Here is a 27,920-nt window from a genome sequence, read left to right as displayed (position 1 = left end):
GCTAATTAGAGCAGCATATTTAGATTTCCTCTAAAAGGAGTAAAGTTCTTCTCAGTTCTCTTTGACTGAACTATATTGGCTTCATGATGCTATCTGTCCTGAATGTTGCAGGAAAATCCTCTCATTTTGTTTTATGAAATTGGAAATGTCAAAAGATAGAGTCAAAGCATGAGTGTACTAAAGTGTTTGTTTATTCTCATTAAAACAGCACAAAAATTGTGATTAGGAGCCATACTGTTTGGGTCAATGAATTAAGTTAATTGTATTTAATATTTCTGAAGAATCTTAGATTTTGTGCAATGAATTTTCTATTAGGATATGTTTTATTACAGCTTCAGATAGAGTTGAGTTTAACAAGTATTTAGTGCTAGCTGACACTTCTTCATTAAGACTTTTCTCTTTGATAATTTACAGAATGACTGAAGATTAAAAGGACAATGGGCTGCGTGTATCCTGATGGTATCTTGTGTACAGTGACATGTTATTTGCTATGGCATCTGAGACTGAAAAGGCTCATGCTCTTCTCCAAACTTTCAGCACAGCTTCAGTTATTTCCAGTTTAGGATTGGGAATATTCTGCTTCATAGCAGACCGACTTCTGCAGTTCTCTTTCATTCAGCAACACGACTGGCTCCGAGCTCTCTCTGATAATGCAGTGCATGGTGTGGTGGGAATATGGTCCTGGGTGATAGTGATTGGGCTCAGGAAGAAGAGTGACTTTAGTGAAGTCATTTTAGCTGGTTTCCTCTCTTCTGTCATTGATGTCGACCATTTTTTTCTAGCTCGCTCCCTTTCATTACAGGTAAGCAAAGTAGATCAAAGTTCACTTTATTTTCTTAATTATTTTTGCATTTCCACCTACTTCTAAACACTATATCAGCTCTTGGAGCCTAAAGTTTGCAGTCAGAGGTCTCATTGCCTTGATGTATTTAATTGGTTACATTTAAATGCTTTTAAAACTTATATAAAAAGCTATATTTTATGTGTAAAAATTCATTTACATCTCACTGCAATTTAAAGTATAAAAGCCCAACATGGCATTTTTTTCTCTTTTAAAAAATGTGTGGTATTAGATGTAGATATTTAAGTTCTAGAGATTCTATGCATATAGTTCCTAACATTTGTATATCACTTGCTTTGTTAGCCAAGTTACACTTGTGTGCAGCTTCATACACTTTGTGTCTATTTAAATGGGATTGTCCCTTTTTTTCTTTTAGAATAAGTAGTAAAAGCAGCCAGATGACAGAACGTCCAACTGTTATTTAGTTTAAATAAGATTAGGCATTGACAGATTGAAAATTAAGCTTAGCTAGGGCTCTGTTTTGCACCTGCAGAAGGAGGTGGTGGTGGTGGTGGTGGTAAATAATTACAGGCGTAATTTTAGCTATTTGTAGGCAACATTTAAAGTCACTTGTATGTTGCAATTATTTGTGCTTGAAATTGTGGCGGAAAAATGGAGACCAGCATTTGAAAAATCTCACTCTTAATCAACAATTTGATGTTTGTAGCCAACTACCATTAGGGGGTACTCAAGAAGGATTTGACACTAGATTGATTTTCTTTGGATTAATAAGAGGAGTAAATATGACACCAATATTAAGGAATGTATATGTATAGTAGATAGTGATCTTTTTTCAGGGCTGTTTCTGTCAGAACAAAGTTCTTGTGCCATTCTTGTTGGAGAGAACCAGATTTGAGTGTTCTATGTAACACGTTAGTTAAATCTAATAGAAAGTAAAGAACAATATACAAATGTTTCAACTTGGGAAAATGGAATTTTCTAAATTAAATTTGTAAGGAACTTTTTGTGTAAAAGGCACTATTATTTGTAACAGATTTTAAAATCATACTTGTGCTTGAAAATGTTTTACCTCCTATTGTTGCAAGATACACCTTCAATTGTTATAAATGAAAGATTAGAGAGGGAAATTCTCAATTTTTTCAGTTTGTGTACTTTGTGCATTTGACTGTACTCTTTGGATGGTCAGTTTCCCCGTATGTTTGTGTGGGACTTTAATATCACAGAAAAGGCAGAACACTTTTGATTTTTAAATAGAAAAATATTGTAAAACCACAAAATTGTCAGAGGACACTTAACTCATTATTTGAAACTGGGATTTGGACAACCTGAAATCTAGTCAAACAGTTTAAATAGAATTTATTTTAGATCTTATTTTAATGAACACTTGTCATCTGTACATCCACTTATTTTTTAAAACCTGCTTTGTATATGTAAATCACTAAATACTAATTGTTTTAAAAACCTAGGTTTTTTGTTTGTTTGGTTTTGGTTTTTTTTAAGAATCTATTTGCTATCCTGAGCTTTTTTTCTCAAACAGGAATATTCTGTAAATAAGCCTTTTCTTAACTATTTCCAGTAGATGGCAGACTTCACCAGTAGTGACATGTTTCAGAGTAGCAGCAGTGTTAATCCGTATCCGCAAAAAGATCGGGAGTGGCACCTTAGAGACTAACAAATTTATTTGAGCATATGTTAGTCTCTAAGGTACCACAAGTACTCCTGTTCTTTTCACCAATAGTATATGTCAGTGCAGAAAGGATAATATTTGCATGTACAATACTCTAGCTTGTGCTATCATTCCTGTTTACAACTACAGTACTCTGCTTGAACCTACTTTTGTGAATGATTATACTTTATTTATTTTTAAATGTCCTTGCTGTTAGTTTGTAGTCTAGTAAAAGAGTATTTGTTTTTTTCACATTCCAACTGTGACAGTCATTATATATTATGAAAATTCAACACCCAGTATTACAATAGTTAATGAAAAACAGTATGCTTATGAAAGGATTGTGACAAGAACAATTCTTTCATTAGCTACAGTATAGAGGAGCTATATTGAGACTTTTCACCTCAAGATTTGAGTAATGAAAAGTACCTCCACTAATGAAGAAAGGAATAAAGAATAACATCCTCTGACACTGGTCAGATGTCATGTTGTTAATTTCTTTCTTCAACATAAATCTCTAGGATCTAATCATACACTGGAAGTCAGTGGGCACTTTACCATTAACTTCAGCTGTAGCATAATAATGTATTTTCTTCACTATTAGAAGTGGGCATTCCTGAAGTACCTAAAAGTATCTAAGAAAACGTTTTACTCATTCTTGTTACAAAATTTTGCTTTAAGTGGCACATTTCATTCTCTAGATAAGTCAGAGTAATGAGTTAAGTATTGATAATATATTAACTGCAGATAAATAGATTAGTCATGGAGAATTTTGCTCAGTAGGTTTATCATTTACCACTATTGAAACATGCCTTGGATAGTTGTGACTGTCAAGAGTACCTATTGATGGATAGCTGCTCAGTTTAACATTTCATATGAAGGACAGGAATTCTTATAATGGAATATCCTTTACTTTTAACACTGATGTCAGCACTTGGAATAAGCCCACACTTGGGTATGAGATCCTTTTACACTAAAGATTTGAATCAACAAAAATTACAAACATGATTTTTTTCATTTCGGAATGGATCAATTCTGTGTAGCATTACTATCCCTTTTTTGACTTGAGAGCAGTTTCCAAAATTCAGGATCTCTCAAGTTACTGTTAGGAAGAGAAATTATTGATGGAATCAGATATTTCTTGGATGCAGTTCTGTTCATTTACAAAGAATATACCAAGTCCTGTTTCACTGAACACAATAGAAATCAGAAAAGAGTTTCTATACTTACAGTTCAAAGCCTAGTTTCAGCCACCACTGTATTCTAAAAGCACATTCTCTACTGTATCCAAAAAGTATTCTCTGTAGGCTTTTTCTCAGGGCTGTGCTCCCGGTGCTTGTTATGGATGTCTCCTTGGCTTTCTGCTCCTTCTCTGTGTCTTTGTGTATTTCTCTGTCATGCTCTCACCCAGCTCCACCAGTCAATCCCCTGCATTCACTGTATCAGACCCCAGGGAAATCCCTTGCGCCATACGATTCAGCTTCTGCACAGACTTTGCCATGTGCCTGTGTTTTGGGTGATGCTCCTGTAGTTTCAGCTACCTGATTTCATAAATGAGATCAGTGGCTCTTTACACTTATCTATGAATGAAAGGTGGCTGCTACACCACCAATTTCAACAAGATTTAGCCCAGACTATAACAATTATATGAAATAAATTTTTATTTTTTCTAGGGCTGTCCAGCGATTTTTTTTTTTAAAAATCACGATTAAACAGTAATAGGATACCATTTATTTAAATATTTTTAGATGTTTTCTACATATTCAAATATATTGATTTCAGTTACAACACAGAATACAGTGTACAATGCTCACTTTATATTTATTTTTTATTACAAATATTTGCTTTGTACAGAACAAAAGAAATATTTTTCAATTCACCTAATACAAGTACTATAGTGCAATCTCTTTATCATGAAAGTTGAACTTACAAATGTAGAATTATGTACAAAAAAACCTGCATTCTAAAATAAAACAATGACAAACTTTAGAGCCTACATGTCCACTCAGTCATACTTCTTGTTCAGCCAATTGTTCGGACAGACAAGTTTGTTTATGTTTGCAGGAGATAGTGCTGCCTGCTTCTTGTTTACAGTGTCACCTGAAAGTGATAACAGGCGTTCGATGGCACTGTTGTAGCTGGCATCGCAAGATATTTACGTGCCAGATGCACTAAAGATTCATATGTCCCTTCGTGCTTCAACCACCATTCCAGAAGACATGCGTCCATGCTGATGATGGGTTCTGCTCAATAACGATGCAAAGCAGTGTGAACCAATGCATGTTCACTTTCATTATCTGAGTCAGATGCCACCAGCAGAAGGTTGATTTTCTTTTTTGGTTGTTCAGGTTCTATAGTTTCTGCATTGGAGCGTTGCTTTTTTAAGACTTCTGAAAGCATGCTCCACACCTCGTCCCTCTCAGATTTTGGAAAGCATTTCAGATTCTTAAACCTTGGGTTGAGTGCTGTAGCTATCTTTAGAAATCTCACATTGGTACCTTCTTTGTGTGTTGTCAAATCTGCAGTGAAAGTGCTGGGTCATCATCCGAGACTGTTATAACATGAAATATATAGCAGAATTCATGTAAAACAAAGCAGGAGACATACAGTTCTCCCCCCATCAGCATAGAAGCATGTCCTTTGGAATGGTGGGCGAAGCATGAAGGGGCATACGAATGTTTAGCATATCTGGCACGTAAATACCTTGCAATGCCAGCTACAAAAGTACCATGCAAATGGCTGTTCTCGCTTTCAGATGACATTGTATATAAGAACCAGGCAGCCTATCTCCCGTAAATGTAAACAAACTTGTTTGTCTCAGTGATTGTCTGAACAAAAAGTAGGACTGAGTGGACTTATAGGCTCTAAAGTTTTACATTGTTTTGTTTTTGAGTGCAGTTATGTAACAAAAAAAACCCTACATTTGTAAGTTGCACTTTCAAGATAAAGAGATTGCACTACAGTACTTGTATGAGATGAATTGAAAAATACTATTTCTTTTGTTTAGCATATTTACAGTGTAAATATTTGTATTGTATATTTGTATTAAAAATTTAAAAAATAATAAAGTGAGCACTGTACATTTTGTATTCTGTTATAATTTAAATCCAATATATTTGAAAATGTAGAAAAATATTTAATTTCAATTGGTATTCTATTGTTTAACCCTATATCCTTTTCTGCTGATGCCTGCATATGCAAGCTTCTTCTATAGGAAGCTGGTCATGTTGAGGAGATCACACAGTACAGCCTACTCTTTCTTGATCAACACAAAGCACTAAATAACTTGATAGGAGCATTGCCAGCGGATCAAGGGAAGTGATTATTCCCGTCTATTTGGCACTGGTGAGGCCACATCTGGAGTATTACGTCCAGTTTTGGGCCCCCCACTACAGAATGGACTTGGACAAATTGGAGAGAGTCCAGTGGAAGGCAATGAAAATGATCAGGGGGCTGGGGCACATGACTTACGAGGAGAGGCTGAGGGAACTGGGCTGGTTTAGTCTGCAGAAGAGAAGAGTGAGGGGGGATTTGATAGCAGCCTTCAACTCCCTGAAGGGGAGTTCCAAAAAGGATGGAGTTCAGCTGTTCTCGATAGTGGCGGATGACAGAACAAGGAGCAGTGGTCTCAAGTTGCTGTGCGGGAGATCTAGGTTGGATATTAGGAAACACTATTTCACTAGGAGGGTGGTGAAGCACTGGAATAGGTTACCTGAGGAGGTAGTGGAATCTCTATCTTTAGAGGTTTTTAAGGCCCAGCTTGACAGAGCCCTGGCTGGGATGATTTAGTTGGTGTTGGTCCTGCTTTGAGCAGGGGGTTGGACTAGATAACCTCCTGAGGTCTCTTCCAACCCTAATCTTCTATGATTCTATGATAACTGATCAGCTTTTGCTAGTGGTCTGTCTGCATGTGGACTGAGGGGCCAGTTCTTTGGAACCTTGCCACTACCATTTGTTATACAGAAAAAGAACATTCTTGCTATTGAAGGGCTGACAGTCATATGACAAGACAACGTTTCTATATTTTTAACTTGCTCTGAGGTCTAGTATAGTATTATGTTTTTAATTTCTATTTAAATTTGTTGAGTGCCCATCTAGGACTTTTGTGTGCGATTACATTCTATAAAAACAATTACCAAAATTAATAGATTTTTGAGAGCTCCTTAAATCAAAGTACGGAGATTCTGTATTGAAGTGTACATATGTGTTAGCTTTATTGATCATGTTTTAACCTACAAGGATAGTTACAAAGCAATGATTAACTCCCAAAGTCCTATCCTAGCATACAGTGAGCGCTATGTAAAACCTGGGAAAGATTCTCTGTGGGTAGTTTCTTCTTTAGTTGCTCCAAAATCCTCTTCAGGAATGCAGAAGGGTTATATACAAGGCATTTCATTAGAGTGAACACATCCTGCCTTGTTAATAAGTTCTACCTGAATTCATGTTGCAAGCTATTCAATGAAGATTGCCTGAGAGATCAGTAGTTCTTTTGAACTGCTGTTTTTCTTTCCCTTTTAGAATATTAGTTGAAAAAATTGCTATTCTAAAGAAATGTATGGCTGCACACATAATGGAGAAAGTTCTAGGTATTTCTAATAGGCACATTTGCAATGTCTTCCCCAATACATATATACATGGTGAACATTTATTGATCCTCTTGTGACAAATAGTCCATTTGATCTCACCTTAAGCAAAATCTCACACTTTTATTATTCTATCTTGATAAATACCTCAACAGAAGCCAATATCATCTTGTTGTTGAATTGAGTTAATATTAAGCAAGTTCAGTGTAATGGTTATTAACCAACAATTGATCTTAAAAATTTTCATGTTGATCTTAACTATATACATAAACAACTTTTAGCATTTGAAAATGTTCTTTGTCCATAAACAAGGAATACTGAGCCAAGAAGACAGCCAAAATGAGCTGGTGGGTGTTTTTAATTGGATTTTGTTCATTTTGTTTTGTTAGAAATTACCTCTATGATTAAATAAGGTATATCTAATATTGACAAATTAATGTATTTCAGCACAGTAAATTTAGTTTTATACAAGATGCGTTTTGGTTTTTTTGACAATAGTATATTGTACAGTTGTGTATTTCCTGTTAATTGTTTTATATGCTGTATATTGAATTTCACCGCAGCAGCATACTAGATAAGAACAGTTGGCTCAAATCCTGAGAGGGAGAAATGAATAAAGATAATAGTGAAAACAGTTTGTATTTGCACTTCTATGGGAAGCAAATGGTTTTTGTTCACTTTATATTTCATCTGTAAACATCCGAGAAGCATTTTTACCTTGTCATGATGGTGTTGATTGCCAACTGTATTTTTTTCCTTTCCACAGGCTGCTCTGACTCTTCCACAAAGACCACTTCTTCATTGTTCTACTGTGATTCCTGTTGTGGCTGTGACATTAAAGTTTATTATGCACCTTTTCAGGCTTAAGGACTCATGGTGCTTTCTTCCCTGGATGTTGTGTATATCCTGGACTTCTCACCATGTCCGTGATGGAATTCGTCATGGCCTCTGGATCTGTCCATTTGGAAAAACTGCTCCCTTGCCATACTGGTTTTATGTGGCAATCACAGCATCTTTACCTCATCTGTGTTCATTTCTTATGTATTTAACAGGGACCGGAGAACTAATGTCTATAAAACATGGAATTCACATTGATGTCTAAGGATGATAGTCCTTGGAAGTCACTTGTTTTGAAGCTTACAGTGAAGTTGATCCCTGTGCATTCCTCATGATTTCTAAATTAGGTAATTTGAAGCCACCGAGCCATTTATAATTCCAGAATCAATTATTTGTGGCTACAGAAATCTGTTGTCTGAATGGTGTTGATATAATTTCTAGGCGTCCTCTTCATGACATCTGTAGTCTTCAATGTCAGTTCTGTAATAGCTAATTTAATATATAAAATTCAGTCATTCCTAAATATTTAAATTTCCTCTTCCTACTATTATCTCTGCTATAGTAGTGCCATTCCTCTGGTCACCCTCCACTCTGGGAAATATGTTCTCCCTTTGAGCACCCACTTTTTTCCTATAATTAACATTTGCACAGCACTTTGAAGATGCAAAGCACTACAAAAGTGCTAAGTATTAGAATTCAGTGCTGTATACCCCTTCTGAGAAATATCTAACAGCTGTTTTTTGTAACTTGTTAGTTTACCCCATTTGAGTCTAACTTCTTGTACTCAACTGGCTGGAAAAATAATGCTGTTTGTTTTTTCAGGATATGCTACTGATTGTCTTGGGAACACTTAAGTTTGAACAGTGACTGCTATTTAGTAAAATGTATTCCAAGCACTTCTCTTGCATAGTTGCCTGATAATCAATTTCCAAAAAACTCTTATCTGAGATTTTTGGTTAGAAAAGGGAAAACAATTAGTTTAGGAGTATTGTGTCTGTGAAATTACAGAAGGTTTGCATTATTTAATACTAATAAATATTAATAATTTTATCTAATATTTAAACAATTGTGTTAAAGGCTTATTTGCTGCAGGAAAATATAAGCTTTAAAGAATTTTCAGTTTAAATCCTAAGAAAACTGAAATGACTCCAGAAATATAGCTATTGTATTAAGAGTTTACTACTGTATCTATTACCTGTTACTGTGAAGCTTTTTTAGCTGCAGCAGCTTCTACTAAATATAATATTGTTCCTCTACTTAAAAACAAAAGCACCTCATTATACTGAAATGTTATTATTTTATGCTGGTAAAATGCAACTTTGTGTATGGCAAATTCATGAAAACGGCAGGAATGTGCACCATGAGCTTATTCAAAGTAACCTTTTTCATTCTGTAGAAATATCTCAGAAAATCCTCAAAATAGAACTGTGTGTGTTAGGTTTTAGTGGGTAGCATTATAAGTTGTGAAATATTTGCATCAACCTCTTCCTTAAAAACTCTTAAAACAACAAATTCCAATTTATTTATATGCGTAAGGAGCCAGATTCTTGGCTGGTGTAAGTTAGTGACTTCAGTGGAGCTAGGCCAACTTACACCATCTGAAGATCTAGCCTGAGATGATGTTTTTTATGGAAGAGAAACTGTAGAGTTGGATTTGTTTAAAATAATAGGAACAAACAGTAAAGAACAACTTCTGTATTTTCTGCATGTTAGAGCTCTCTAAATTTACCTCTGCTATTGCTGACTCATGGGGGGCTTGCATAGACCTCCTGTGCTATGCAGCTGTGCATACTGCACCCCATTCTGAAGAGTTACTTCCTGCCAATCTTCTCTCAGAAGCAGAAGACTAAGCACCACTTGAGCATAATATGGTAATTAGGCTTGTGAGAAGAATGTTGATGTAGTTATTCTGCTTAGCATGAAACCTAAAAGTCTTAAAGTGAGCACCCTCCTTGGAAAGAAAATTTGAGGGAGCAGTATGGCATGAAAAGAGGAAGCTTCTTTAGGAGTGTTTTGCACAGCATGTGAATCTTTCCCTTTTACATGCAACAAATGCTGCAATGGGCACTGGGTATCAAAGGCAGGGGAAGGCTGAGCTTTCGCAAACAGCCTGCCCAGGCTCCACCTCCAGGCCCCCTCCTGCTTCCTGGCGCTGTGCTGCGGTGGGCTCTTCCCCTGTGGCCAGGGTCCCAGGCTGGGGCTAATGGGGGCTGGCCTGCAGCCAGGGACTCCACTTGGCGCTCCAGGCCTGGGGGGTGGGGCTGGGAGCCAGTGGGCAGGGTCTCAGGCAGAAGGGATGGGTGGGGCTGGGGGCTAGCCTCCCCAAGCCTGGGGTTTACCCACCGCCCAGGAATGCTGCCCAGAATGCAACACCACAAGCATTTCAAATTGTATAGTGCCTTTTTTGCAGGAATTGGATATTTATCCATTTTTTTCTTATTAAAACAATAAATAAAATCCCTACCCTATTCGGAGACTAAAGGTCTGTTTTCTCCTCTTAACGTTTATTTACAAATATAGGCTACCAAATGTTTAGTAATTAAAAACCGTGCATAAGAAAATCCATATGGGAAAGTTTCTTCTGTTCTTGCTTCATAATACAATATTATCTGTATAACTTATTTTTACTCAAAGACTATTATGATAAAACTGAAATGAAACTCTCACAAATTGATGGGGGAGAGGGACTAAAGATTCTTAAAGATAATTAAATTTTCAGGTTGTAATCGCAGCATTTTTGTACCAGATACATTTCTGCCAATTTTCCTTAAGACTAGAACTATAAAAAAAGTTTGGTTCTTCTTTGGGTAATGTTCCTATGAGTGCTCCACTCTTGGTGCACACATGCCCAACACATCCTTGATTGGAGATTTTCATTAGCAGTGTCCACTTGGCCTGCACATGTGCTGTTGGTATTCTTTGCCCTGCACTGAGGGTATATCAGGCTGTGTGGGTGAACCTCTCCTTCAGATCCTTCTCAACCACCTCAGCTCAAGATGGAGCTAGCATGTTTATTTCTCACCTACTTTGGCATTTATGGAGCTTCTCTTTAGCTTAGTTAACTGGTTTGTTAGTTGTAGTTAGCTTAGTGTTTAAAACAAAACAAAACAACACTCTCCTTTTGGTTAGGAAGACTTGTTCGGTTCCTGTCAGGGAAATTCTCTCTGTGAGATGCATGCCTGGTTCACTGGGGTTTAAACGCTGCTTCTTGTGTAAAGAGGCCATCCCAGCTGGTGACAGGTATTCACTGCCTGGGCAAGTCATAGATGCCGCAGAAGTGCAACTTCCATCTAGCCCTAAAATCTAGGGTTTGGAATAACTAACAAGTCAAACTTCAACTCCTCATGATTAAGTGTTCCCTCTGCCCTCCTTTGGAACCAGGTCAGGACCCTTCTGAATATCAGTCTCCAGGAGTTTCTAGTTCCCCATCCACCTTGGTGCAACATTTTCCTAGCAAGAAGAAATGCTCAGAGCCCTTCTTCCAAATCCTCTCAGAAGAGGAGATCTAGTTCCCCTCCCAGGGGTTCTCCCTCAAAAAGACCTCTGTCTCCAGCCAGATCTACAGCCTCGGAAAGGTCTTCCTTGAGGCTCAGTACTGAAGAGGGGAAAGGCCCCTCTGGGGGGATGTTAGAAAACACAGCTCTAAGGCTAAACAGGGCTCTAGGAAGACCCTGGCACCCTTGGTTGGGGACAGCACCGAACATAGAAGATCTATACTGTCAACTCTGACTCATCTCTCGATGCCCTTACCAAGTGTATCAATATCATGTAAGCTGCCAACCTCTTCAATGCCAGCTTCAAAGCACCTTAAGCTTCTGGTACCATTGGACAAGGATAAACAGTGTCATTGAGTACCACAGGACTTCAGATACTAGAGAGACTTGGCAGTGACTGTTCAACCAGAGTCTCCATTGCTGGTAGGTAGTGAACATCTTTTGCTACCAAGAACCTCTTGGTCTCTGGATCTTTTTGCATCCCCAGTTCCATTGCCCCCCTTTTCTATAGGCCCCCATTAGAAAAAGAGGATGTTGTTGATGACCTACCCTTTGCTGCTTCCATTTCAGTGCAGGGTTCTCCAGTACACCCTGACCCTAACCCCTTCTCCCGAAGGGGCAGGGAAGATGCTCTGGGATCTCATCATTCCTGGTGAGAACAACTCTGGATGCCACCCCCTCTCCTGTATGGCCATGCTGGGACCCCTATTATCACCTGTTTTCTAGGGCCTGACCTTATCCCATTGGGATGACAGGGAGAACTAAGCTGCTTCCCCCCCAGCAACAGAGGAAACATTTGAGTAGCAGGAGGCCAGGGTGGACAAAGAAGCCATGTTTCAAACCACCATCTCAGTCCTTTTTGCCAGATGAGGCCCTGATGCCTCCTCTTCCTTCAATAGCCAATCCAGGACCTTGTTAAGTGGGTGGCAGACTCTCTGCAGATACCCCTTGAGGAAGTTGGAGAACCCGAGCACAGGCTGTTGGACATTCTACATTCCAACACCCTCTAGAGTTCTCTATTAATGAGACTCTACTGGAACATGCTATCTGGCAGACCCCAGCTACATAACACCCACTTGTAAGAGGTCCCACAAGAAATAGTCTATCCCCACCAAGAACTCTGAATTCCTCTTCTCCCACTCACCTCCCAATTCTCCGGTCGTTGATATGGTTACCAAGTGGGGCAAACATCACCATTATAAATCCATCCTATATGACAGAGACCAAAAACACCTGGACCTCCTGGGAAGGAAGGCCTACTCATTGGCTATGCTGCACTTACTCATTACAAATTACTAAGCATTGATGGCGAAGTACGACTTCACCAGCTACATGAAATATGGGTCATTTATTGAACATCTTCCTCTAGATCAAAGGGAACAATCTGAGGCCAGTATTGCTGAAGGACAGTTATTGGGAATAACATTGCTGCAGGCAGCGCTTAATACTGCAGACACCAAAGCCCATTCTATTGGTGGTGATGAGTAGGGCTTCCTGGCTACAGTTGTCTGGCTTCCCAGTCAAGGATCTCCCATTTGATGGATGGAAGTTGTTTTCAGAGAACACAGACAAGTCATTACATATTTTCCAGGGTCACGTTACACTTGTTAGGCATCTGTACTCCTGCAAACCAATGTAAGTTCAGCAGATCACAAATGGTACTAAGATCCCACCCTGTACAATTCTCCAGATTCCAGAGACCTGCAGAACCCCAGGAAGAAAGGCAGGTTCCAGAGGAAGAGACAGTATAATCCATCTGACATGGCTTCATAACAGGTGTCATCATCAAAGCATTAGTTTTGATGGGACAGTTGAAGGTTCGAATTCCCTCCCTCAGTAGCCTGCCAGTTTCATTGTTTTGCTCATCTTCCCCCATTTGGAAACACACTACCTTTTCCAGCATGCCTGGGACTGTATCACCTCAGACGAATGGGTGCTGGAAGTAATATCGTCGGGCTACACCATCCTCATTACTTTCCTTCCTTCCTCCCTCCTCATTCCACTTCCCTGTCCCTCTTCAGGGACCCCTCTCACAAGCCCCTGCTAAGGCAGCAAATAAACTCCTCTTCTGTTAGGTGCAATAGAACTGGTACCTGCTCATTACAGGGGAAAGGTTTTCTATTCAAACTATTTCCTTATACCAAAGAAGAATGGAGTGTGGCAACCAATTCTAGATGTCTAAACAAATTTATGAGATCCCAGAGCTTCAGGATGGTGACCCTGGTGGCTATAATTCCATCTCTAGATTCAGGGGATTGTTATTTGGCTCTCGATCTCCAGGACATGTACTTCCATATAGCAATGCACCCATCTCACAAGAGATTCCTCCGATTAGAGTAGACCAGGATCATTTTCAGTATTGTGTGCTCCTTGTTCTCAGCTCCGAGAATGTTCTTGGAGGTTCTATCGGTAGTGGCTGCTTATCTATGTTGTCAGGCTATTGTGATATTCCCTTAACTCGAGGATAGGCTACTCAAGTCTCAATCTTACCAAGATGTGTTGTCCATATTCCCCAAGGATAGGGGTGTCCTTATGGCCACATCCCAGGTTTCTCCCTAAAGTAACTTCTGAATTTCACCTGAATCAGATGATATACCTGCCAGTTTTCTTTCCATACTTCTAACCGAGAGACTGTTCTCCACACTCTAGATGTGAGGAGGACATTATCCTTCTATCTGGAGAGAACTAAGCCATTTTGTAAATCCAATAGACAGTTTGTTTCAATTGCAGGCAGGTCAAAGGGCTCTGCCATTTCTACCCAGTGACTCTCTAAATGGATTTCTGAGTGTATTATAGTTTCCTACCAGGTTGTCGATGTTTCATCCCCATCAGCTTTTTGGTGCACTCAAGTAGAGCGTGATCTACATATATGGCTTTCCTTAGAAATGTTCCCATTTCAGAAATCTGCAGAGTCGCTACATGGTCTTCGCTACATACCTTCTCTAGACACTGCCTTGGTCAGTGTCTCCAGATATGATTCTGCAGTTGGCAATGCAGTTCTCTCTTCTGTGATGGACTCCATTCCAAAATCCCCCTCCTAGAGGGGACATTTAGGAGTCACCAAGAGTGGAGCACTCATAGGGACACTACTCGAAGGTTACTCACCTGTGCACTAACTGTGGTTCTTCTAGATGTGTGTTCCTACAAGTGCTCCAGTACCTATCCTCTTTCCCCTCTTCTTTGGAATTTCCTCCGAGATTCAGTAGTGCAGAAGGAACTAAGAGAGTGTTTTCCCATACAGCCTCAGTGCAGGGCAAAAGGATACCAATGGTGCATGAGTGCGCTGAATGGACACTGCTAATGAAAATCTCCAATCAAGGCACATGCACCAAGAGTGGAACACCCATAGTGGGATACATCTCAACAAACCACACTGCATGGGGTGAATAACCTCTTCTCTCCTCTTGGAAATGGGCCATCCTGATTATCACCTATAATTTTTTTTCTCTTGCTGATAATAGCCCACCTTGACTGATTACTCTCATTATAGTTAGTATGGCAACACTCATTTTTTTTCATGTCTGCTGTGTATATATATCTTCCTACTGTCTTTTCCACTGCATGCATCTGATGAAGTGGGTTTTAGCTCATGAAAGCTTATGCTCAAATAAATTTGTTAATCTCTAAGATGCCACAAGTACTCCTCATTCTCTTCTTCTGTGTTAAACTGCTAGAGAGAGAAATCACTTAACAGTGTCATTTTAGTTTAACTGTGGACATCTTAAATGTTTAAAAAATGGTGAACTTGTTTTCACAGCTGCAAAAGTGCATTAAGCAACATAAATATCGTCTGTCACATGTGGCTCTTTCTAGTCTCCCTGTCCCAAGGAATTTTAAAAAAATTAAATGTTATATGTACACATCACTATCTCTTTGTATTAGCAAAGGTCAAGTCAGAAAAGCTCTCCTTTCACTTGGACATGGAAAGTGATGGGGATTGTGGTTGTTCTTAGACCAAGAGTTTGTTTCACAATCTGGGACCAGTTCCCAAGAAAGATCTATCTCCTGCACAAACAGGCTTTTCCTTTGTGGTAGACAAATCTGTTTTGATGAGGAAAAGAGTGTCAAATCATGCTTCTCATCTGGAGCTTTAGGCAACTTTTTAGGTAACTTGGACTCAGGCCATTGCAAGCTTTGAAGATAAAGATCAATCCCTTGAATATGACATTGTATTCTATGAGTAGACAATGTAGAGAGAAGAGGACAGGTTTGTGTTTGTGGTATGCCAGGCTGTTAAGAAGACAGGATGTCACCTTCAATTCTGTACTAGTTGTCATTTCTTGAGGGCTGACTGCTTTATGTGCAGGTAGATTGCAGTGAAGTAGTCCAGCCAGATGGTGACAAAGGCCTTTCTGACTGCATTAACTATTTGAAAGTGTTTCACTCTTTAAGTAACTTAATGTATTTGAATGCAGTGGTGTTGTAGCCTTGTCGGTCCCAGAATATTAGAGAGACAAGGTGGGTGACGTAATTAATGTATTTGAAATTTACTGCACTCTTTACAGTAAAAGTAGGTATAAATGTGTAGAGTGCACCAGTCTTAAATTCACTGAAAATAGTATAGCAAATGCAGAATTGTAGCTTAATTTAAAATGTGGGATACGTACCACTAAGGTTTTCCCAGGTGTTAGTCTAACAGTTACTGTAGTGTACAAAGAATCATCACAGGTTGTCATAAATGCTAAAATTCCTGGTTGTATTTTTAAAGTGCAAAAATATTTATTTCCCTCCAAATAAACTGTTTTGGGGGATATATGCTGTTTCTCTATTTTGGTAACTTGCTCTTCTGTTTAAATATATATTCAGTTTTACAACTATTTAAAAAAAATGCAACAAAACTGTGTAAATAGGACATAACAATTGTTTTACTTATCCAATAGCCTTACTAGAAAATAAGACACACATCCCCACAGAAATTACATGGCTACTCTATTTTAAAATGCAATTGATATTTTTTATGAGTTCTGTACAATTTTTGCTTTAAAGAACTTTAATACTGATTGTGCCTTAAATTAATCTGTGATAAATTATGACAGTTCACTGATCATTGCCTTGCCCAAAGCTGTGTCTTCATGTATTGAGTTAAATTGAATTAAGTATATTGTTAACTATCCAGGCTCAGGCATTCACCAGTTATTGGAATAACATTCCCTTTAGCTTTTTCATCGTCACTTCATGTTCCTACCTGGAAACAAAAAAGCAGTTGAGGAGAGGGGAACCATGTGTTAAAAAACTTTTAAGGAGAATTTACTTGTGTTGAAATTGTCAAGGTTGGAGCCAAGGCTGTCTTTAAGCATATGCGGCTGCATAGGGCACCTGAAAATTTGGGGCACCCCTTGGATCCTTGTGTCTACCCTCCCACCTCTTCCTATCCCTGTTCTGACCCTTCCTGCAGGCTCCCACCACAGCTGGCTGCTGCAACCTGGTGAGCCTTCCTCTGGAGGGGATCTAGTACTAAGGCTTTGGCTACACTTGCATTTCAAAGCGCTGCCGCGGCAGCGCTTTGAAGCGCTAAGTGTAGTCAAAGCGCCAGCGCTGGGAGAAAACTCTCCCAGCGCTGTCCGTACTCCACCTCCCTGTGGAGAATAACGGACAGCGCTGGGAGCGCGGCTCCCAGCGCTGGGGCTTTGACTACACTGGCGCTTTGTAGCGCCGCAATTTGCAGCGCTGCAGAGGGTGTGTTTTCACACCCTGCTGCAGCGCTGCAAATTTGTAAGTGTAGCCAAGCCCTAAGAGGGAAAAAGCCTTTCAGCCTGCCAGACCTATTAGCACATCACTGAAACTGTTAAAGAGCCATTCAAGTGGTAATGAAGCCATTTGTCAACCCCCAGCTATATCCTGTCAGTTTCTGAATTTACTGACAAAAACAGTTGTGCATTACTATAATATTTACTCAGAACATGTTAGTCTACAGGACCTTAGTTTAAAATTTACTTTAAAAATATTTCGTTAGTGTGTTGCTGAAGATTATAAAATCACATCTCTAAAAAATCCTTGCATAGATTTTAGATGCACAATCTGAGTATTCATCTTTAGCCTTAAATGCTTGGATCTTCAGACGTATAGTTTTTTAAGTTAAGCCTTCAAAAGCCCACCCTTATCTAAAATACATATGCGAGCCCGGGCTTCCATCGGGCATAGGGGCACCAGGTTAATAATAGTGCATAGAGCCCCATAAATCCTAAGTGACGGCCCCAGTTGGAGCTTGTAAATGTGCATTTGCATTGTAATCATTCCCTAAAATAAAAATGAAATTATGAGCTACATAAATATATCAAAGAGATCCTTCAGTTTAACAGAAGCTAATAGAATCAACCTACAATTCTCCTTTTTATGTAAATTATACTCACCATAAGCCAAATTCTATTCTGTTAGTATTACCTTACTTGGAATTTACACCTGTGCAGCGGAAAGTAGAATTTGGTTTTCAGGGCACGATCTTACTCCCTTTGTTCAGGCAAAACTTGTATTGAAAACAGTCAGTGGGAGTTTTAGAAAGACAGAGGCCATGGCTACACTTGCAAATTTGCAGCGCTGCAGCAGGGTGTGAAAACACACCCTCTCCAGCGCTGCAAATTGCGGCGCTGCAAAGCACCAGTGTGGTCAAAGCCCCAGCGCTGGGAGCGCGGCTCCCAGTGCTGTACGTTATTCCCCACAGGGAGGTGGAGTACGGACAGCGCTGGGAGAGCTCTCTCCCAGCGCTGGCGCTTTGACTACACTTAGCGCTTCAAAGCGCTGCCGCGGCAGCACTTTGAAGTGCAAGTATAGCCATAGCCAGAGTAGATGAGCTAATATCTTTTATTGGGCCAGCTTCTGCTGGTGAGAAAGAGCAGCTTTTGAGCTACACATAGCTCTTAAGATCTGGGTAAAATATTCCCAGCATCTCAGCAAAATGCAAGGTTGAACAGATTGTTTAGCCTAAGTAGTTAGCATATATTGTAAGGGACCATGAAGGTAGAGTTCTGTCAGGTTAAAATGTGCTGAATCAATCTCTTAAATGTATTGCATCTTTTCCCATTCACTTTATCACCATCCTAATGGCATTTACGGAATCCTGTTTTTGCATTCTTTAAGTGGAGGAAATCTGTAATTATAGGATTTTCTTTAAGTATTACACTGGTATCTGTTAACTGTTGTCAACTTTGGTTTTAAGTCCTCTAAATTGACCATAAGAGTGAATACTGTACTGCAAGTCAGTTTTATTTTACTTGTAACACTATTGGAACATTAAAGATGTTTGACAAAAGTAATGATTGTGCTTGCTTATTGCAACTCAGCCCTCTTGCATTTCTTGGAGGCTTGACACTCAAGTTATCACTTTCCATCTGTTGTCTTTGTGTATACATACATTTTAATTTTAATTGACTATGTACACATCAACTACACTACATGTACTTTCGGGGGGTGGATTAACTCGTCAGACCTGGGCTTATCTGATGCCACGGTTTCTTCTCACAGGGCCAGGACACCTTGTGACGCTTCTCCGCAAACTAATAATTTCTTGTAAGCATTGTAAAAAGAAAACTATCAATGAGTCTTAAGGAGATTTTTGAGGCCCTCATACAAATTGTAGTGGAGGCATTTCAAGCATAAGGAGTAATAAAAAAGTCCAAAGTTGTTTGTTTGAGGTGTGCCTAAGTGGCAGTTGAAACTGGCATTGGTGGTGGAGCAGAGAAGAAATGCAAGAAGGGACAAGCATGGAAATTCAAGGGAAGGGCAAAGCTACAAAGGGCCTTGGAAGTCGGGACAAAAAGATTAGGGATAGATTGGGTAGAAAGTGGAGGGATTCAGAACGGGGTAGACATGGTCAGAACAACAAGCAAGAAAGATTAATTTGGTAGCTACATTTTATATAGACTGGGAAGAGAGTGGGTGTTAGGATACAGATATTCAAGCCTGTCTGCAAAGGCCTATACTTTAAGAATTTAGGTGTATTCTTATCACTTATACAGAGGTATAAAAGAAAGGCAATGATTTTGATTTTGATTCTATCTGTGTAAGGGCCTTCTCTCACTGTGACAGTCTAAGGCCCTGTTTAGTCATATTGAAATAAGGCAATCTGGGGCTGTTAGGAAGGTGATCCCGTCTATCACCTCCAGAGAAAGGGAAGAGCCAAGAAGATGTGAAAGGAAATTTAGTTTGATAGTTTTCTGTCTGGTAAGAACTCACTTATCAATAGACACAGCTGGAAAACCCGTATGTCTGTATAGATGTAGTTGTGAAATCCTCACTTCTGTATTGTTTTGTATGTTTATTTGCATGGTCTCTGGTTCTGTGATTGTTTCTGTCTGCTGTATAATTAATTTTGCTGGGTGTAAACTAAGGTGGTAGGATATAATTGGTTAGCTAATCATGTTACAATATGTTAGGATTGGTTAGGTAAATTTTAGTAGAATAATTGGTTAAGGTATAGCTGTGACTATTACTATATAAATTAGGGGTAAGTTGGGATTCGAAAGTAAGGGAAAAGGAACTTGGATTTAAGCTTGCTGCAAGTTCACCCCAATAAACATTGAATTGTTTGCACCTTCGGACTTCGGGTATTGTTGCTCTCTGTTCATGCGAGAAGGACCAGGGGAAGTGGGAGAGTAAAGGAATAAGCTCTCTAACAGCAGGTGCAATGTGAGAGATAGGAAGGCTGTAGATATAGAGGAGACAATCACACTAGTCAAGACAGCAGATAATGAGAAGCAGTCTGGTTGTGTGAATAGAGAATGTTGTTTGTTACAAATTTTATGCAGGAAGGAACATCAAAATTTGAACACAGCTTGTCTGTGTCAAGGGAGAGGAAAGAATGAAAGATGGATTTTGTGTTTTGACTTGAGTGGGATGATGGTAACTCATTCAAGAGTGACAAAGAATGGGAAGAGTGGACATGGCTTCGAAAGAAAGGTAAGAGTTTCAGTTTTGGCCTTGTTAAACTTCTATTTTAACAGCAAAAATATCCAGGTGAAGATATTGGAGAGACAAGTTGAAATGTAGGATTAGATGAAAGGAGACACGTGTGTGTAGCACAAGGTAGATCTGTAAAGTATTCATGTAAAGATGGTAGATTACCAATCGTAACACCCAAGCCTTTTTTGTTTTAAATCCCAGCCTATAGCAGGTCTTACCTTAGTATGTATTCATTCATTATATCAAATAGTAATGTGAAACTGTTTATTGACCTCTGTGACACTGGCATACCAAGTGCCAGCTCATGCCAAGGCCACTGGGCCTCACTGAACATTGACAAATGCATAGCTGGAAAACAGTTTGGCTCAAGTGTGTTAGCATTGTTAAAATAAATATTGTGTTTATAAGAATGTGGTTAGTGTTTTTATGAAATGATTGCAGGACATTGCGTGTAGTAGTCTCACTTATATTATTTCTATCCCATAGTATAAAGTTATATTGAGTGTTTGCAGTTTAAACTACTGTAATTGTGTAACTCACCAAACAAGAAAGAAGCATTAATTAATTTAAAGTGCTGGTGTTGCACACGAGAAGGCCCCATTGAAAGCTAATGAGCCTTAGTGAAACATGAAAGTACAGACTTTTGATTGCTCCCCTCCCACACATCCACACAGCTATGAAGAGAGACCTCCAAGTGAACACTCCCATCAGTTTGAACTTTGGGGGAAGGAAATAAAAATGAGTGCTTGAGATGTTCATACTTGCTACTTGGTTGGTGAAATCTAAGTATAGGACTTGCAATCAATTTGCACAGGAATAAAAACGTGGCTGCTTTTGGAGGGGCACTTTCTGTGCCCGCCTCAGCCAGAGGAACTGCCTTTCCCCTCCCACCCATGCCGGAGGAGCTGCCTCTCTTCCCCCCCCAATTCTCCACTGTGGCTGGAGAAGCTGGCTCCCCTCCCTTTCCCCTCTCCTTCTCTTCCACCCCCGTGCGGCCAGAGGAGCTGATTTAGTCCAGGGCTGGTGGAGCGGCCATCCCCCCAGCCCGGGGCCGGATGAGCTCACTTTCTCCATCCCAGCCCAGAGGAGTTCTGTGCCACCACTGATTGAGGGGCTTCTCTGTGCATGCCCCTGCCTATTTCTCAATAGTCTGCCCTGAGGTTGGCACTCATTCTTGTGAGCCAGTCCAGACAATGTCACAAGCTCATTACTCCAAAGTATTAGATGCAGCTTTTTTGTATTTTAAATTGTATCAATATGGGGCCAACAGTGCATGTGTGGTACTGATACTTAATGGTACTCTTCGCAAAAAGCTGTGGTTTTACTTTGTTGGTAGTAGGTACTGGTGCTTCCTCAGGGGCAAGTGGAATATATTTCTTGAAAATGGTGATTACCTGTGCTAATTTGCTGTTAGAATGCAACACTTTTTAAAAGACTATTTTATTGATGTAGATTAACTTGCATAACCTTGTACCTATAATTATAGTTTGCATCATAAGTCTGAACACTAAATTTGAATATAAAGAATAAGGGTTATGTCATAGGTTTATTCCCCACTTTGAACTTTAGCGTCCACAAGATGGGGACCTGCATGGACTCCTCTAAACTTAAATCCTAGTTTAGATCTGGTAAAGCTGCCACCAACTAGAAATTCCAGTGTCTAGTACACTCCCTGTTCCCCCAAACTTTCCCTGGGGAACACAGATCCCAACTTCCTTGGATCTTAACACAAAGAGAAATAATCCATTCCCCCCACCTTCTTCCCCGTCCCCTTGTCCTTGGGAGAGATACCTTGATTCAAACTCCTTGAATCAAACAAAGAGGGATTCACTTTTCCCCCTCCCCTTCCCCTGAAAATCCAAACAAGAGAAGAAATCACTCAGGTTCTAAAAGAAAAGATTTTATTAAAGAAAGAAAAAAAAAAAGTACACTATCTCTGTATTACCAGGATGAAAAAATACAGGGTCTAACTTAGAAGCCTGGAGAGGCTTTCCCCCCCTCCTCCTTCCTCAGAATAATCAAAGTAATAGCAAACAGAAATAAAGATATTTCTTCAGCAAATACACAATTGCAAATGTAGAAATCAATTATAAGACTAAACCGCCTTCTAATACTCACTATACTGAATAGAAGAAAATACTTCAGGAAACCTTGGAGAACTTGAAGAATATGTCTGGCCTCTCTTAGATCCAAAGAGAGAACGAACTCAAAACAAAGAACACAGACAAAGGCTTCCCTCCACAGAGATTTGAAATTATCTTGTCCCTTGATTGGTCCTCTGGTCAGGTGTTCATCAGGTTACTGCTTGTTAACCCTTTACAGGTAAAAGAGAGACCTTAACCCTTAACTAACTGTTTTATGACAGTTATGCACTCTGTGGTGCTTTAAAGTGACTGAAAGTTCAGCAAGAGTCAGTTTGCTTGCATGAGTGGGGTTTTTTACCTGTAAAGACGTGCGAGTAGCACTCGTCAAAATGAGAAATGACAACACTGGCTAAAGCTAGATTGTAGGGTATGAGCTAAAGCTCGCTGAAGTCAATGGGAAAACTCCCACAGACTTCTCTGGGCTTTGGATTAGGCCCACAGTGCAAGTACAGTCAGGGCCGGCTCTACCATTTTTGCCGCCCCAAGCCGGCCCTGAATACAGTAGATCTGCAAATTCTCCCAGTCGAGGAAGACTGCTCTTTGTCTTAATCTCCAGCAACTCTGCTTTTTCTGCTCTTAGCAGGGCAAAACTGTGAGCAGTAACTGCCAAATAACTATAGATTGTCAGTTACTTGTATGAGGTGGACACTATCCAGCAAGAGTTAGGTTGAGACCAGTAGTTCATTTGTGACGTGCAAAACTGAGAGGAGACTTAATCTATTTCATTACACAGCACTCTCCTCCACAAAAATGGTTAACGGTCAAGAATAGACATACAGACTCCCTATGCAGATCCCAAAAATGCCAAGGCTCAGTCAATAAATATTTTTCTTCACATTTAATATTTCAGCTGTTCCATTAACAGCAATGGAGAATCAAAATATTGAATTCTCTTTTCAATCAGCATATTTTTTAATAAACCTTCATTGATGTTTTTGTAGTGTGCTTAGAAAATTCTGGTGGTCTTCTTTTACACTGATAACTGATAACTTGCACAGATTATTTTCTGGGAGTACTTATTAGACACTTTGATTTTGCTTGGAGGTGAATACATAGTGATTAGAGTGGTTGAAAAGTTAGAGGGTTTTTTTTCCACAAAAAGTTTAACTGAATACTGAAATACTGAAATATTTCAATTTGAAAATGGTGCCTCATGGGAGCTGTAGTTTGCGTGCCTCAAGCTTCTATTCTCCTCTACAGGCCAGTCTCCCAGAACAGACTACATCTCCCATTTTGGACAAGGAAAGTGGTAGATGTATTTCAGCCAGGAAGTGTGGCCAATAGAGAATGGAGATGTAACATCACTGAACTACAACTCTCATTAGGCACCATGGCAGCATTTCTAAAGCAAAATATTTCAGTTTTTGGCCAAAATATTTTACTTTTTATTTAAAATAAATAATAAATGGAAGTTTTCACGAGAAGTGTCTGCTTTTCATGGAAAATTTTTGTTTTTCCAAAAACTAATTTTTCTGTCTAAAAATAGTTGTTCTTAGAGTGCTTGCTCATGTCAATTCCACGTTAGGTGCGTGTGCCCATGTACATGGCCGCCGGAGATTTTTCTCTTAGTGGTATCCATAGGTCCGGGTCAGGCACACCTTTAAAACCTCACGCTCATGTGCTGGTATATGGGGTGCCGCCAGGTCCACACCCTCTCAGTTCCTTCTTACCACCCATGATGGTTGCTGGAACTCCTCTCTCTCTTGCCACTTGCAAGAGCTCCTAGTGTTTTTTCATTATACTATTAATGTATATAGTTATATTTTAGTGTTAGTAGTTAGATAAGTTAGGATAGATAGTGGTTCTATTAGGGACGTTGTTTCAGGAACGGGGCATGACCCAGTCCTTGGGTTTCAAATTGCATGCTGCCTGTCACAAGCCCATGCCAGTGAGCAACCCCCCCCCCAAGTTACTTAAAGTGCCTGGGGGGACACACACGTCAACAAGTGCAAGATCTATAGGCACTTCAGGCAGCGCATACAGAAGGATGTGGTATTTGCCTAAAAGCCCTGTTAATAGAGGTTGCCCTTAGACTGGCCTTGGAACCATCCCACTCCAATTCAATGCCGAGCACTTTGACCTTGGTACAGAGTGCTCCATGAGCACTGGGCTCACTACGACACCATTCACCATCGCCGATGCTGAGAAAGCGATACAGAAGGCAGTGTGCTGAACGAGAGCGCTCCCCCGCGCCAAAGAAAGATTAAAAAAAGGGGTGGCAGGTAAAGGACCCGAGCCGGGCCACTTGCCATCTGCAGAGTATCTCCACCTAAGGCTTTAAGCCCAAAAAGGGAACCACCACCAACTCCTGGGGGCCTTTGCACCTGTTAGCTCCTTCAACACCGGAGGCGTTTTAGGTGGCCAGGGACCTGATAGCCCTACCGGTGCCATCCACATCACGAGACCTCCCTTCGACTTTGGAGTCAGTGAAGGCAGGACCCTCCAAGGGGACCCCCCCCCATGGCACTGTCGTAATGGTCACTCACCTGGCAGCAGTCTCCAGCATTCTGGCACCGGTCTCCTACACCATGACCTCGGTCTCCAACTCTGTGACCCCCATCCCCAGCTCCTCATTCCCAGCACCGGCTTTGCGCCGATTCCACCGATCCCCCGGAATCGGGCCCCGCGCCTAAGGGGGCCCCGCTCCAGGGGTCTTCGGTGGCATTTCAGCGGGTGGGGGGGTCCTTCGGTGCTGTGGAAGACTTGGAGCAGACCCCCTGCCGCTGAAATGCCGTCGAAACTCCGGACTGCTGCCGAGTATGCCAATTGGGCCCCGCGGGTCATAAGGCCATCCCTGCTCATTCCCAGTCACTGGCTCCATGACACGTATTGCTGGCCTCAGAATGTTGATTTTTGTCATATTGGCACCGATTGCCAACCTCTCATCATGGGTCACCGACTCCGGCACTGGACCCGACTCCTCAATCCCCAACTCCTCCACATTCTCCACCATCTCAGCACTGATCCCTGCCTCCATGGTATTGATCCACAAAGCCACATCACAGGACCCCCTTCCCTCTGGCACCACTCCCCAGCTCCTCATCATAGCCAGCAGAGGGAGGCACTGACAGCCCCGCCAAGGTCTCCAAGGAAGGAGTCCTCCCCAACCATAGAAGCATTGGTCGCTGTATGCACCAGACTTCGGTGCTGGCCCTGCGGTGGGAGTCTGGCCACCAGGGCAATAACCAGCACATTTGGCAATATTGGAACCTGTGGGGGCTTCCTCTGATGCCATCAGCTGCCACATCTGAGAAGTAGATCATGGCACTGCCCGCCTGCCCAGATGCAGGAGCCTGACTCCAATGCCGGTACCAAGGTGCAGACCTCGGCTCCAAGGGAAATTACCCTGATTGAAGAGGATTCCAGTCACTCCCCCAGCATTACCATTGTCCTCATCATCCCCAGACAAGGCGGTTGCTGGTCCTGCCCACCAGCTCCCACCAGATGACTTTTGGGCTCACCAGGAGTACCTTAAGAGTTGCCTCAAATTTAGGATTAGAGGCAGAGGAGCTGAAGGAGTCTACAGATGTCTCCCTGACATGCTGGTGGCTGTGGCCACTTCTAAGGGTACGTCCAGACTACCCGCCGAATCGGCGGGTAGCGATCAATTTTGCGGGGATCAATATATCGCGTCTCATCTAGACGCGATATATCGATCCCCGAATGCGCTCCAGTCGAGTCCGGAACTTCACCGGAGCGCGTGGCGGTAGCGGAGTCGACGGGGGAGCCGCGGACGTTGATCCCGAGCGGTGAGGACGGGAGGTAAGTCGGGATAAGATACTTCGACTTCAGCTACGGTATTCCCGTAGCTGAAGTTGCGTATCTTACCTCGACACTGCCCCCCAGTGTGGATCCCAAAGTGGTGCTGAAATTGGTCAAGGCCCTCTGGCAGACCCCATCTTCTCTGTCTCCAAATCGAAAAGGGCAGGAAAAGAAGTATTATGTCCCAGCCAAAGGTTATGAGTATTTGTACTCTCACCCACCCCTGGGTCTCTGGTGGTGTCTGCCATGAATGAGCAGGACAGGCAGAGCGCCACACACAAAAATAAGGATGCAAAGAAGCTGGACTTGTTTGGGAGAAAAATGTATTCAACAGCCAGCCTCCAACTCAGGATCTCCAACCAGCAGGCATTGCTGGGAAGATATAACTATAATATCTGGGACTATGTGGCCAAGTTTAAGGATTCCTTGTCTCAGGATTCGAGGCAAGAATTTCTGGTCATTATGGAGGAGTTCTAGACAGTAGCCAGAGCCCTTTTCCTGGCCTCACAATGCTTGTCTCCATCTCCTCGGCACCGGTTGTCGTCATATCGGCACCAGTCGATATTGGATGCAGTTGATTTGGAGGCCAGGTCAATGGCCTCAGCTGTGTCCATGTGGCACAGTTCATGGCTGCAGTCCTTACAAGGTGCAGCAATCTATTCAAGACCTACCCTTTTGAGGGCAGTGTTCTGTTTTCAGAGTAGACAGATACCAAGCTGCACGTCCTGAAGGACATCAGGGCAATCACTTCAGCCCGACGGGTCTCCGAGATCAGAGTTTTGATGTCTGAACCCCGTTATATGGTGTTTTACAAGGACCAGGTTCAGCTTTCTTATCTGAGGTGGTGTCAGTTTCACAATAATCAGGACATCTTCCTACCGGTCTTTTTTCCAAAGCCTCACAAGACTAACGAGGAGTGTCAGTTACATTCTCTGGATGTTATACGGGCCTTGTCCTTCTACATCGAGAGGACCAAATCCTTCTGTAAGTCAACGTAGCTCTTTGTAATAGTGGTAGATAAGATGAAAGGTCTGAAGGAGTCTTCTTAGAGAATCTCCTCGAGGATAACTTCCTGCATCAAATTCTGCTATGAACAAAAGGGGTGTCACCACCGTGACTGCCCATTCCACCAGAGCGCAAGCTTTGTCTGTGGCCTTCCTTGCGCAGGTACCGATCCAGGACATCTGCAGAGCTGCCATTTGGTCTTCGATCCATACCTTTGCACCCCATTACACCATCATTCAGCAGGCGCAGGACGACAGCAGCTTCGGTAGAGCAGTATTGCAAACATGTCCCTGAGCTCCAAGCCCACCTCCAGGGATACTGCTTGTGAGTCACCTAACATGGAATTGACATGAACAAGCAGTCGAAGAAGAAAAAATGGTTACCTACCTTTCATAGCTGCTGTTCTTTGAGATGTGTTGATCATGTCCATTCCATTACCCACCCTCCTATCCCTCTGTCGGAGTTGATGGCAAGAAGGAACTGAGAGGGCATGGGACCAACGGTGCCCCATATACTGGTGCATGAGCACTGAGCTCCAGGGGGCACTGGAGACGGCCCTATGGATACTACTAAGGGAAAAACCTCCGGCAGCTGTGCACGTGGGCATGCACACACCTAATATAGAATGGACGTGAGCAACACATCTCGAAGAACAACAGTTATGAAAGATAAGTAACCATTTTTTCCTAATTGTCGCCAGGGGATTGACCCTTTAAGGGGAGATGGGTCCAA

The 27,920-nt window shown here is 41.3% G+C and overlaps 1 protein-coding gene across 1 annotated transcript in view; it reads left to right on the top strand.

Annotated features, from left to right (window-relative positions):
• The first annotated feature begins 425 nt into the window (after positions 1-425).
• The window catches only part of TMEM267 (transmembrane protein 267), a 54,368-nt gene continuing 26,873 nt past the window's right edge, over positions 426-27,920 (top strand). The window contains exons 1-2 of the mRNA XM_045021192.1: positions 426-802; positions 7,818-8,235. Of these exons, the coding sequence (XP_044877127.1) occupies positions 479-802; positions 7,818-8,153 (660 nt within the window). The 5' untranslated portion in view covers positions 426-478 and the 3' untranslated portion in view covers positions 8,154-8,235. The remainder of the gene's footprint in view (positions 803-7,817; positions 8,236-27,920) is intronic.

The sequence above is a fragment of the Mauremys mutica genome, chromosome 6, assembly GCF_020497125.1.
Source record: "Mauremys mutica isolate MM-2020 ecotype Southern chromosome 6, ASM2049712v1, whole genome shotgun sequence".
Taxonomy (NCBI): Eukaryota; Metazoa; Chordata; order Testudines; family Geoemydidae; genus Mauremys; species Mauremys mutica.
The sequence above is the reverse complement of the archived record's forward strand: the minus strand, read 5'-3'. Positions and strand labels throughout refer to the sequence as shown.